This window comes from Camellia sinensis, chromosome 11 (genome assembly GCF_055761805.1).
Source record: "Camellia sinensis isolate YWXY chromosome 11, ASM5576180v1, whole genome shotgun sequence".
Taxonomy (NCBI): Eukaryota; Viridiplantae; Streptophyta; class Magnoliopsida; order Ericales; family Theaceae; genus Camellia; species Camellia sinensis.
The window spans coordinates 172,638,788-172,652,553 of NC_138971.1; the positions used below are offsets into that span (position 1 = coordinate 172,638,788).

Here is a 13,766-nt window from a genome sequence, read left to right on the forward strand (position 1 = left end):
GTGATCTCTGTAAGGGGCACTGCCTTGGACCTACGGGAGAGTAGGGAGGATTTTCCTGTAATAAAAAAATAAAAAACAAAAAATAAATAAAATAAAAAATATATATTTGTAACTTTTAAAATTGTCATTCGTAGAATACAGAAAATTTACCTAAATTTTGATTTAAAAAAATTCAAAGAAATAATGATGATGATTAAACAAAAATTGAATCCAAAATGAGACATCAATGATTTACATTCTCCATTCATATATGTAAATTTTATGATATTATTATATTATAGTCAGGCTTGGTTTGGGAAGTAGGTTGGCTTTTTAGCTTTTTGGCTTTTTTGGCTATTTTAGCCTGGGCTAAAAAGTTTGGTTTGGGAAGGGTTTTTTGGCTTTTTGGCTTTTTTGACTTTTTTTGTGAGAGAAGAATGTAATAATTATAGGTTGGATGTGATGTTTTGTTTGTTATGGCTAAAATAGCCTATTTTGTTTTTTGTGGCTAAAATAGCCAAAAAAGCCTAAAAACCATCTTGCCAAACAGAGGCTCAATATGTGAGTTTTTAACTTATTTCTCATATATATGAGCATTACTATTGGAACTCAAAAGTTATACTCAATTTTAAGAACTAATTATTAACTAATTATTTTCTTAACACATAAGTCTAAAAATTAGATCTAAAAAGTAAACTTCTATATTATTTTCCTTCTCTTATTCCTTTAGGCCTGTTTGTTTTCAGAGATAGAATGGAGGAGATTCATAATAAGGGGATTAATAGTGAGGGGATTGTTAGTGAGGAGACTGATAGTGAGGGGATTAATAGTGAGGAATTGTTAAATTATTTTTATATAAAATAATAAAACAAATAAAAAAATATAAAAAATTAAACATTATATTTAAAAAAAATTTCCAATATATAAAAAATATAAAAAATTCCAATCCCCCTTCCAAGGGGACTACTAATACCAAATGACTAATAGTCCCCTCCCAATCTTTCAAATCAAACACCCTATTAGTAATATCAAGGGATTAGTAATCCCAATTCCCTCCCTATAACCCCAAACAAACGGGGCCTTAAAGACTTGAATCATTATTAGTCATAATTTTTATAACATACTGTCAATTTTAAATTTTATTTTTAAAATACATTATAAAAAAAATGAAAATGAAAATTGAGCTCGTAATTTGATTTTACTTTTATTTCATTTTTTTTACATCAAGAATTTCTACTAACCAAAACCTTGGATACTAGGAAGTAGGTTAAAATTTAATTTTTTAATTTTTCTGATTGATTTTTAAAAAATGTGTAAAAAATAAAGACATAATATAACTCAAAAAAAAATTAAAAAGAAAAAAAAAATCATTTTTTAACCTCTTTCCAAAAGAAGCCAATTTGCTAAACTCGCCCATTTCTCAATCATAATGGGCAACTAAGGTTTCGTTTGAGAAGTGAGTTGAGTTTTTAATTTTTTTGACTATTTAAACCTGGGTCTAAAAAGCTTGATTTAAAAGACTTTTAACTTTTTTGTAAGAGAAAGAATGTAATGATTATAAATTGAATATGATATTTTGTCTTATTAGACTAAAAAATTTATTTTATTTTTTGTGACTATCTTAATCAAAAACCCTCAAACCTAACTTCCCAAACATAGTCAATTGGCTTAAAATCCCTTAGCTTTGGCCTATGCCTGCCTCTGCTCGTGTGGGGTTTTTACTCAACCTAAAGTCTGCATCTCGGAGGGGTTTAGCTAGTCTAATGAGACTTGGCTTGGAGTTTGAAGTCATGCTCACCTATTTGTTTGACCGGTTGGTAAAGGAGAATCAATTGATAGATCTAACCTGTATGTCACAGATTGGGCGCTTATCAATCTTTCAAAAAATTGATTCCACAAACAATACTATGTACCTTATGAATTATGTCCAAAGACCAACTCAAAAGATGCAATAGAAACGTATTCTACCTGTCTTGTCACTCACAAATTAGTGTACTTATAACGTATTCTACCTGTTTTGTCACTCACAAAATAATGCATTTGTAACATATTTGATATAAAACTCACATCCGTAATGAATCAGCACGTAATATGGAACTAGCTAACAAAAATATGAGGAAAAAAAATGAAAAAATAAAAAACAAAGTATACGCTTAATCTCACAGTCAACCTAATCACAAGCCTGTCAAGCAAAATTTGGATTTAAGGGTTTCGACCTGTGCATCGAGTGAACCAAAAAATGACCGGAGGCCTGAACCGTACACCACTTTTCATGGCCTAATTCGATGCCGAGCCTTATGGGGCACATTCTAAAAGCGTGCATAATGGCTTATTTTGACAACATAATTTTTAGTTACTTTTTTTTGGTTAGTAATAAAAATCAAAAGTTGACTTTTTTGGCTTTTTTTTTCATTTGAGAAGTTGATTTTTAACCAACAGTGAAATTACAATTTTACTCCTCATAAGTCAAAATGTGTTACATAGGTGAAGTTGTAAATATTTTAAATAAATAAGAGTAGTTTAATCATTTTATTATAATTTGACATCATAAACAAATATTAATAAAAAAAGTCAAAAGTCACTTTTTACTAACTTCTCAAATCATTTGTCTAAAATAGCCAAAAACTTGATTAAAAGCCAAAAAGTCACTTTTTACCATCTTCCCAAAACAACCCTCTTTTATTACAACTCAATTTGGTAAATTATAACATAGGTGGTGTTTGGAAACCTAGATTCCAGATTTTTTTTACTAAAAGACAAACTTTTTACAAAACAAAAAAAAACACATCTAAACAAAATATTACATCCAATCCCATAATCATTTCACTTTTTCTCTCACAAACATCACATTCAATGACATAAAAATCCAACTATCTTCCCAAACACCAAAAATTTTTTATCCAATAAAAACCTACAACTAAAAAAACCTACATAAAAACCCACTTCCCAAACACCATCATAATAAACTTAAAACTATAATTATAAACATAGGGCTGTTACTCATATAATTTTTAGAGTAAACTTGCTATGTTAGTAGGCTATTTTAATTTTTAACTATTTTAGTAGGTTAAAATTTTTGTGTTTAGAAGATGATTGAATTTTTTTGTGGTTAGATGTAATGTTTATAAGAGAAAAAATGAAATGATTATGAATTTGATGTGATATTTTATCTTATTAGTTATTTTAATTTATTTTGTCTTTTTATAAATTTTAGCCTAAACTAGACTATTTTTTTTTTCTTGCCAAACACCCCATGTAGATACCAAAAAAAAGATCTGCATCTTCTTCCATTTTCACATAAAAGGTTAAAAAAAAAAAAAAAAGCTTTATACAGACAAATAAATACTAACTAGTGAGGTTCCATCTACTCCTGTCAGTGACAGGTCTTCATCACCACCTGAGTCCCTGACTACAACTATATCTATATCTAACATATATATATATATATATATTTCCATTGAAATCTCCGCTGAAAGATTTACAGAGAAAAAGGGTCAAAAGTGAGAAATTCATTTTCTTGCTGATTGGCACTGTTTGGTTACTTTTCTCGTCAAAACCAATTTCAAAAGAAAAACGGAAAGCTGATTCCATTGTCTGCTGCCTTTCTTTTACCATCTCTTTGAACCACTTTTTCCCGCTTTTTCGCTCTTCCCTCTCTCAAATGCCAGTCTCTTTAAGCTCTTCTGAGCATTTCATCGAACACTTCATCGACATGTTCATGGATTTCTCGTGCGTCGTATCGCTCACTGACCGAAACAGAACAGACAAATCCGAATCTGATCAACCCCAAAAAAAAAAAAAAATTAAAATTAACTAACAAGTTTTTAATTGCTTTGAATCTTCAAAATCAAGAACTCGAATTGATGTGATGTGATGTTAGGGAATGGATTCTCTCAAGTTGGATTCGTTATTACCTTTGGATTTTTGTTCATTGAACGATCTCTTGCAGTGTAGAATGGCGCTTTGAATCCCATCTTGTTGCTGCAAAAACGAGTCGTCATTCCTTTTCGCCTGAATCGACCCAGAACACGGCGCCGCCGACGCTGATCGACTCTTCCCCAAATGCTTACACACCACTCGCAGCCCCGCCGGCAAACTCCCCTGTTTCTGACTCTTCCCATTTCTCGCCGCCGCCGGCGGTGGTTGTTCCATCGCCTCCGCCTGTTCTGACTCTCTCTTCGCCACCGTAGACTTTGCCGGAGATAAGCTTAATTGCCCTGAAAACCTCTGTTTTTCTCCGTATCGCTTCGAGACTCGAACGTAGAGAGGCTTGACCTTCTTCAAGTACTTGGAGAATTTCTTATCTTCGAAAGCCGATTCATCTGAGCTCTGTTGCTTCTGGGTACCAGAGGAAGATCGAGAACTGTTATCTCTGGTGAACAGAGACACAATCGGTACTTCTTCAACCTTCAATTTCACCGTCAAAAACTTGCTCTGTTTCTGTTTCTGTTTCTCAGATGTTTCCTCTTTTTTCACTCCCACATTTGCCTTGGATTTCTTCAATTTCAACATCATGACTCGAAACTTCGTAGCCGATGATTTCAACAGAGACGATTGCAATTTCGTCTTTGATTCGGCGATCGGAACGAGTCGTCCATTGAAGAACAAATCGTCAGAGGGAGAGAGATTGAACTCCCTCTCATCATCATCATCATCCTCACCGTCCGTTGTTGCATCAGACTTGAACCCATCATCCTCTTTATCTTCATCTTCATCTTCTTCTTCATCTTCATCCTCATCGACATCTTCGAGCTTCGCTTGCTCGTCTTCGTCGGGAGGTACAGTGAGCTCCAAGTCAAAGAAGGGTCCATCGTCGTCGTCGGTGTCTGGTCCGTGGTGGGTCACAGCTGTGACAATGGTTGTAGCGGCGGCGTTGGAGGTGGCGCCACCGCCTCGCCAATACTTGAGCAAGCTGAAAGCTTCCATGGTTGGGAGAGCCAGGGTACAGGGATGGTGAAAGTTTGGTGGTCTTTATAAAGATAAAGAGGGTTTGAAATTTAAAAAGGGGAGAGAGAGAGAGAGAGAGAGAGCAGATTGGTACTGAAAATGGAGTGGGGGAGTAGTGGAGTGTAACAGAGGAGGAGCAGAGGGCAGAGAGAAGCTTTTTTAGTAGGAAAGGGATGATTGATCAAAAAGACTGTTCATTATATGGAGGGTTTATTTTGATAATTTTGAATTGTTTTGTTTGGTTATGTGTGTAAATTGTGAAATTCATAAATTTTGATGGCATTTGTTTAAAAAACACTAGATGATAGATTATTTATTTTAAAAATAATTTCTCTATTTTTTTTAATGACAAACCTGGTAATAATAGGTCAGAATTATTAGATCAATATAATTTTTTTGATAAATTATAAATAGTATATTTTTTGAAATTTTTTTAAAATATGAATTACTTTTTGTTATTTGAAAAATTATATATAACTCATTGTCAAAAAAAATTTATTTAACAAAATTGATCAAAAAAATAAAATTTATAATCACCCTTTTATATAATAATAAAATTATATAAATTATTAATAAAATAAATTTTTGATATTGTTAAAAATGTTAATTAATTTGATTATTTATTAATAAACGAGACGGTTAAATTATAGTTTACTGTCTTTATGTTGAGTCAGTTTTTCACTTTCGCCTTTAAAATTTACTTTTTTCTTATTTTGACACTATGTTTCAAATTTTTTTCATTTTATTTCTAAAATTAACTTTTGTTCAAAATTAGATAGAAAATATTACAATAACTATCACATTACATAAAAAATACATTATTATATTAAAATTTAAGTTTATATTAACCGTATGAGTTATATATAATAAAATATTTATATCACGTGACTGTTAATATGTTATTTTCTGCCTAATTTTCAATAGAAATTAGTTTCAAGAGTAAAGTGAAGAAAAAAAAAATTGAAATATAAAGGATTAAAGTGAGAAAAAATAAATTTTAAAGGTTAGTGTGAGAAAGTAATTAAACAGAAAGGAGACAAGGTCTAGTTTATCCTAAAAGAGATCATTTATTGGCCTTGCTTGAGATAGGCTATTAATTGACTTTTGAGGTTAAAATTTATAAAAATATAAAATAGATTAAAATAGTTAAGAAGATAAAATGTTACATTAAATTTATAATTATTTCATTTTTTCTCTCACAAATATCGCATCTAACTACAAAAAAAATCAACCATCTTCTCAAACATAATTTTTAACCTATTAAAATAGTCAAAAATTAAAATAACCAACTAAAATAGTCAACATCCCAAACAAGGCCATTATGAAATTAGAAAATTCAAAATGTTAGATGCAATTTTCAAAAGTACAAGAAGCAAATTATATTTTAAGCCTTCGTTTGACATGTCAAACTTTTTGGCTTTTTAGCTATTTTAGTCACAAAAATACAAAATAGACTTTTTATCCTAATAAAACAAAACATCACATTCAAACCATAATCACTTCATTTATGCTCTCACAAAAGTCAAAAAAAATCCAGGCTAAAATAGCCAAAAAGTCAACCTACATTCCAAACGAATCTTAAGTAAATTTTCAAACGACAAATTACACTAGCAGTAAGTATAGTTTAGGACTCGTGTCACTTTGATCCTTGACTTTTTAATTGTGATACATTTGTCCCTGAATTTTGAATCTTGTTCCAAAGAAAGACAATTGAAGATATCATTACTCAAATTCAAGGACAAAATTGTTAATTTGATAAAATATAAACTAATTTGATAAAAATAAATATCAAAAGGATAAATTAAAAATACACCTCCTGAGATTTGATTAAAATACGAATCGCCCCATGTGGTTCTTGAAATTACATTCCACCCCCTGAGGTTTCTAATTTCATAACAAATCGCCCCTTTCATTAATAAATCATCAAGTCAATTAACTGTTTTTAATGATGTTAGAAATATGTTTCAATTAATAATTTAGGTAATTTTATTATTGTATAAGAGAACAAATACGAATATTATTTTTTTAGTTAATTATTTTAAATAAAAAATTCTAACAGGGGATATTTGTAATTTTTCAAACCATAGGGGCAATCTGTACTTTAAATTAACCTCAAAGGGTGTATTTGTAATTTACCCATCTTTTACACATTTATTTTTTCTTACCAAATTAATTTTTATTATGTGTTTGGATGATGATCATGTAATGGGTGATTGTTTTTGTTGATGTTTTTCGTTAGTTATCATGTAATAGATGATTGTATTTGTTGTTAACAAATATTTTTTTTTGATGATTATCATATAAAGAACGATTATTAGGCTTTTAATGTGTAATTAATATATTTAATATATGAAATGTTTTTAATTTTGGATTTTTTTTTATTTATTGAATTGGTTTAATAATAATGATATCAAATTTGTCGCCATATTTGACTTTTTAAAAAATTTAAACTAGTTTAATGAAAATAAAAAGAAACACTCATTATATGATCATCATCCAAATATATGCTAAAAATTAATTTGGTAAAAAAAATAATAAAAATATAAAAGACTTATCAATTTTACATAATTTTATCTTTGGTGGGTAAAAATAATTTTTAAAAATTAAAAAAAAATTAGCATTTATTTTTATCAAATTAGTTTATATTTTATCAAATTGACGACTTTGTCCTTGAAATTCAGCCATGATATTTTCAATTATCCTTATTTGAAACAAGATTCAAAATTCAGGATTAAATGTGTCACAATTGAAAAGTCAGGAACCAAAGTAATACGAGTCCTAAACTATAGGGACCATTAGTGTAATTCACCCATTTTAAAAAATATATTTATAATTCATCCAATTTTTTTTATTATAATAATTGATCAAAATAAATCGTCCCAAATATGAATGATTTGGAAAGCTAGCTAAAATGCTTAATCATAGGGAAAATTATTGATAAATCCCATTTAGAAGTGTTTTAACCCAAAAAGTCCATGAAAGAATTTTTTAACCTATTTAGTCTCATGTATGTATAATTTTATTCCATAAAGTCTTTTTTCTTGATTTATACTATTTTCTTGGACACTTATACCCTTATATTTAATTTTGATACCCTTATAAATATTTTTTGAACGGTTAGCAATTTTATAATGTGAACATTCATATTTTAAAATTCACATTAGTAGGAATGTAAAATTGGCCCGTGAGCGGCCCGAAACCCGCCCGCAAGCCGGGGCGGTCCCGGTCCGTTGACAATGTGAATATTTACATTGACATGTTAACATTCACATTAATAGGAGTGTAAAACTGACCCGCGTCCTGTGGCGGCGCGAAACCCGCCCGCGGCTCGGGGCAGGCCCGGCCCGGCCCGTTGACACTATGAATATTCACATTGACATGTTAACATTTACATTGATAAGAGTATAAAATTGGCCCGCGGCCCATGGGCAGCCAAAAACTCGCCCGCGGCAAGCCCGGCCCGGCTCGTTGACAATGTGAATATTCACATTGACATGTTAACATTCACATTGATAAGAGTGTAAAATTAGTCTGCGCCCTGTGGCTGCCCGAAACTCGCCCACGGCTCGTAGGCGGCCCGGGGCCGGCCTGTTAACAATGTGAATATTCACATTGACATGTTAACATTCACATTGATAAGAATATAAAATTGGCCAGCGGCCTAAGACGGGCCTGACCCGGCCCGTTGACAATGTGAATATTCATATTGACATGTTAACATTCACATTGATAAGAGTGTAAAATTGGCCCCCAGCCCGTGGACGGCCCGAAGCCCGACTATAGCCCGAGGCGGGCTTGGCCCGACCCGTGACATTGTAAATATTCACATTGACATGTTAACATTAACATTGATAGGTGTGTAAAATTTGCCCGATGCCCAAAGCTTGCCCGCGGCCCGGGGTAGGCTCGGCCTAGCTCGTTGACAATGTGAATATTCAGATTGACATGTTAACATGCACATTGATAGGAATGTAGAATTGGCCCGCAGCACATGGGCTGCCCGAAGCCTGACCACGGCCCAGGGCAGGCTCGTTTGGGTCTGGGCCCGAGCTGGTGGGTCAAGCCTCGGGTCGGGCCGACGGGCCTGAGCCTAGCCTCAAGCTTGGGTCGGGCTTGGGCGGGCCTGGCCATTTTTTTTTAATTCTTTTTAATTTTTTCTACCAAAATTTTATTATTTTTCACAAAAAAAGACATTGCACTTCAAGCGAGCTGGCACTCGGACCGAGCCTTGAATGGGCCTTAAGCGGGCTGATGGGCTGGGCCGGGCTTCAAAGTGATGGCCTAGGCCCTAGCCTAGGGTCTCGGACATGCTCGAGCCCGAACCCAAACGAGCCTGCCCCGGGCCGTGGGCGAGCTTCGGGCAGCCCACGGGCCACAGGCCAATTCTATATTCCTATCAATGTGCATGTTAACATGTCAATGTGAATATTCACATTGTCAACGGGCCGGACTAGGCTAGGCCTACCTCAGGCCGCGGGCAAGCTTCGGGTAGCGGGCAAATTTTACATTCCTATCAATGTTAATGTTAACATGTCAATGTGAATATTCACATTGTCACGGGTTAGGCCAAGCCCACCTCAAGCTGCGGTCGGGCCATGGGCTGCCCACGGGGTGTGGGCCAATTTTACACTCTTATCAATGTGAATGTTAACATGTCAATGTGAATATTCACATTGTCAACAGGTCTGGCCAGGCCCGCCCCGGGCCGCCCACGGGTCGTGGGCGGTTTCGACTAGCCACGAGGCGCGAACTAATTTTAAACTCCTATCAATGTGAATGTTAACATGTCAATGTGAATATTCACATTGTCAACGGGCCGGGCCGAGCTCGCCCCGGGCCGCAGGCGGGCTTTTGGCTGTCCATGGGCTGTGGGCCAATTTTATACTCTTATCAATGTGAATGTTAACATGTCAATGTAAATATTCACATTGCCAACTGCCTACCCCGGGCCGCCCATGGGCCGTGGGCGGGTTTCGCGCTGCCATAGGACGCGGGCCAATTTTACACTTCTATTAATGTGAATGTTAACATGTCAATGTGAATACTCACATTGTCAACGGGCCAGGCCAATTTTATACTCTTATCAATGTGAATGTTAACATGTCAATGTGAATATTCACATTATCAACAAGCCGGGCCGGGCCCGCCCCGGGCCGCTAAGGATGGCAATCTGAACCCGGCCCGAGGTGACCCGACCCCCTGACCCCGAATTGAACGGTTATTTCCCAAAAAATATCCCCCACGGGCCGGGGATGGTATTTAAAAAAAAAATTCCCGATGATGTTCGGGCCGGGGACGGGGATACATGTCCCAACACCGGACCCGGCCCGCCCCCGCCCCCGACCCCCGTCCCGTTTAGCCCCGAGGTAAGATTACTTTTATGCCCTCCTATATATATATATGTGTGTGTAGGGTTTGGTTGATATACACTGCTCCCTCTCTTTCACTCTCACACAACACAACGCTGCTCTCTCTCTCTCTCTCTCACACTTTCACACAACGACGGCCACTGTTCGTCCCTCACTCTCACTCTCACTCTCATACAACGACAGCCACCGCTCATCCCTCACCATTGCTGATCCTCCTTCACCGCCGCTCATCTCTCACCGTCGAGCCTCCCTCACTGCCGCTAATCGATCTAGGGATTTCAATCTAGGGATTTCAAGGTTATCTCTCTCTCTTTCTCGTGTTAACTAATCGATCTAGGGATTTCGATCTAGGGTTGACATACATACATATATGTATATGTATATATATATTTGAGTGTATATATATGTATATATATATATCTGTTTCAACCTTTTTTTTCTCTTTTTCCCCTCTAAATTTACATATCTGAGTTTATGGAATGATGAAGTGATTTTGTTTTATTATTATTTTTTTTTTGCAGATCTGTTTTCAGCCCTCTACTCTGCAATTTCAGATCTGCGTTCTCTTCTTCAATTTCTGATTTTTTTTTTTTAAGAGTTGTTAATGATGATTGTTGTTGAAAACAGATTAAACTATTGATGATTGTTGTTGCAAAACAGATTAAATTGTTGTTCTTATGTTGTGTGTTGAACCAAAAAAAAAATGGCCGGGGATATTTCGGGATCGGGGAAACCCGATCCCTGTTAGGGGGCGGGGGCGGGGAGAGTGATGGGTTCCCCGCCGGAGATCGGGGGCGGGGGCGGGAACGGGGATTTTTTCACCTTCGGAGATCGGAGACGGGAAGTGCGATCCCCGGCCCCGGCCCAGCCCGTTGCCATTCTTACGGGCCGCCCACGGGCCATGGGCGAGTTTCGGGCAGCCACGAGGCGCGGGCTAATTTTAAACTCCTATCAATGTGAATGTTCACATTGTCAACGGGCCGGGCCGAGTTCGCCCGGGGCAGCGGGCGGGCTTTTGGCTGCCCATGGGCCGTGGGCCAATTTTATACTCTTATCAATGTGAATGTTAACATGTCAATGTGAATATTCACATTGTCAACGGGACGCCCCGGGCCCGCCCATGGGCCGTGGGCGAGTTTCGCGCCTCCACGGGACGCGGGCCAATTTTACACTCCTATTAATGTGAATGTTAACATGTCAATATGAATATTAACATTGTCAACGGACCGGGCCCACCCGGCCCAACTCGAACTTTTCCGGGCACCCACGAGGATCGACATGGGCGGGGCCTCTACACATTGATGATATGAACATTCACATTGACGGTGTGAACATTCACATTAGGGGTATTTTCGTAATTATGTCACCCATAGGACTTATTGCAACATAAGAAAATAATGTGAACTAAATGGAACATAAGTAGATGAAAATGGTATTTTAGTTTTCTTATCTCAAATAGAACCTAATGGAATAGTCAAAAAGAATATGGGTTGGATGGAATAAAGATCTTAGAAAGTGGATTTATCAAAAAAGTTCCCTTAATCATATCACCTCTTATATTTTTTACCCATAAAAAAACAAAAAAAAATCAAGCCCATTCCTATTTATTATTACCTAGCTAGTACCTCTATTGGTAAAATAATATACTGAGCATTATTTAATATATATATATATATTGAGTTACACTATTTTACATAGCTTATTTACTTATTGATTCATTGGAAGTTCAGAAAAACAAAGATAAAGATAAGCTATTACAAAACACAGAGAGACTAAGCTCTCAGCTCACTAACACCAATGATATCATCTATAAGCAGGGCTTTCAATTCCTCAGGAGGGTCATCAAGCACCACAACATGCTCATTCTGTGTAACTCCTCTATTGGCAAGTTGATCTACACATTTGTTGTCCTCTCTAAGTGTGTATCTCAGTGACCAATTACACCTTTGTAAGAGGAATTTTGCATCTTCAATGAGAGCTCGATAGGGTGAATTATGGCATGGCCCATCTTGAATTTTGTTGATTGCGAGTTCGGAGTCTGACTCAATTGCAACCTCCTTGGTGCCTTGTGAAAGAGAATAGTGAGGCTCTTGTAAATAGCCTATAATTCTACCTCCAGACTGGAACAGTGACCTAATTTTTCATAGAATCCCCAAATCCATATGCCATATTCATCCCGCAACAGGCCACCATATCCAGCTTGACCGGGATTCCCTTTCGAGTAACCATCAACATTGAGTTTTAGTCTACCTGTAGGAGGAGAATTCCATTTAATTAGTGAAGGTTGAGATTGATTTGGGTGAAGGGCTGACTGGTATGCCTCATTAATCTCATAATCATAGTTTCTTATGCTCTTGAGACTAACTTGAATGAGAGAGAGTTGATTTTCAAAAACAAGTTTGTTCCTATCTTTCCAGATCTGCCAGAGTGCAGATATAAAAATAACATGCCATGTTTGACCAAAAAACAGACTTTTATTTTTCAAATTTGTTGTAACCCATTTAAGGGATGGCTGGTAGCAACCCTCCTCCCACCAGTTGGTGTCTTGAATTTCAAACCAAACAACTCTAGAGAAGTTGCATTTTCTGAGTAAATGGTCCATATCTTCATTATTTGAACCACACCTAGGACATATATCAGAAGCTGCCATATTTCTCACCAATCTCATGTGTTTAGTAAGAAGTATCCCCTTAAGAACTAGCCAAATAAAACTCTTCAGCTTTTGAGGGACTTTGATTTTCTAGAGCCAAGTCCAATCTTTTCCATCAGTGGTCTGATTGGAGATGATCTTGTAAGTAGAAGTCGTGGTGTAATTACCACATGTTGATCCAACCCAAAAAAGGATATCAATGAAGATTACAAATCTAGGTCTATGAATTTTGAGAATCTCTTGTATAACTTGGGGACTGACCAGGTTATTCAGGCCATCAGTATCCCAGTTACCCTCATCATCAAAGACTGCACTAACTGTCAAGTGGTCATTACCCTGATTGGGGCCATGAGCCAACGATAGTGGTTGTTCCTCACACCACCAATCATTCCACAGAGATATGTTCTCACCATTTCCAACATTCCACTTGACACCTTTCCTTAGGGTGTCTCTGTTCTTGCAGATACTTTTCCAAATATGAGGTGATCTTCTTTTAGAAAGCCAGTTAAAGATGCTTTTATTCCCCAGATACTTGGATTGGAGCACTTGACACCAAAGTTTGTCTTTATCACTTAACATTTTCCACCATAGTTTGGTTAAAAAGGCTGCATTTTGGTCTCTAGCTTTCCTAATCCCTGACCCTCTATCAGTTTTACTTCGACAAACAATATCACAATTAACCAAGTGAACCTTCCTAGTGTTATCAGTCTCGCCCCAAAGGAAATTTCTATTGAGTTTATCAATATCATCACAAAGGCTTCTAGGGAATTCCATTGTCTGCATGACATAGCTAGGTATGACACAAGTTATAGATTGTGTCA

The 13,766-nt window shown here is 36.2% G+C and overlaps 1 protein-coding gene across 2 annotated transcripts; it reads right to left on the reverse strand.

The window, feature by feature from the left end:
• Positions 1-3,235: 3,235 nt before the first annotated feature.
• Positions 3,236-5,109, reverse strand: LOC114320802 (uncharacterized). 2 transcript variants are annotated; one of them, XM_028267868.2, is made up of 2 exons: positions 3,894-5,109; positions 3,236-3,755 (listed from the first exon to the last, which is right to left on the reverse strand). In XM_028267868.2, the coding sequence occupies exons 1-2, from the start codon at positions 4,903-4,905 to the stop codon at positions 3,637-3,639; spliced, it is 1,131 nt and encodes a 376-aa protein (XP_028123669.2). In that variant the 5' UTR covers positions 4,906-5,109; the 3' UTR covers positions 3,236-3,636. The 2 variants fall into 2 exon arrangements, with proteins under 2 accessions (XP_028123669.2, XP_028123670.2); XM_028267869.2 differs by having other exon boundaries at positions 3,236-3,725; positions 3,894-5,062.
• Positions 5,110-13,766: the final 8,657 nt, after the last annotated feature.

Coding starts and splice junctions, on each gene's coding strand:
- LOC114320802 (XM_028267868.2), bottom strand. CDS start 4,905: ATGGAAGCTTTCAGCTTGCTCAAGTATTGGCGAGGCGGTGGCGCCACC. Junction 3,756..3,893: donor CAATGAACAAAAATCCAAAG/GTAATAACGAAT, acceptor GGGGTTGATCAG/ATTCGGATTTGTCTGTTCTG.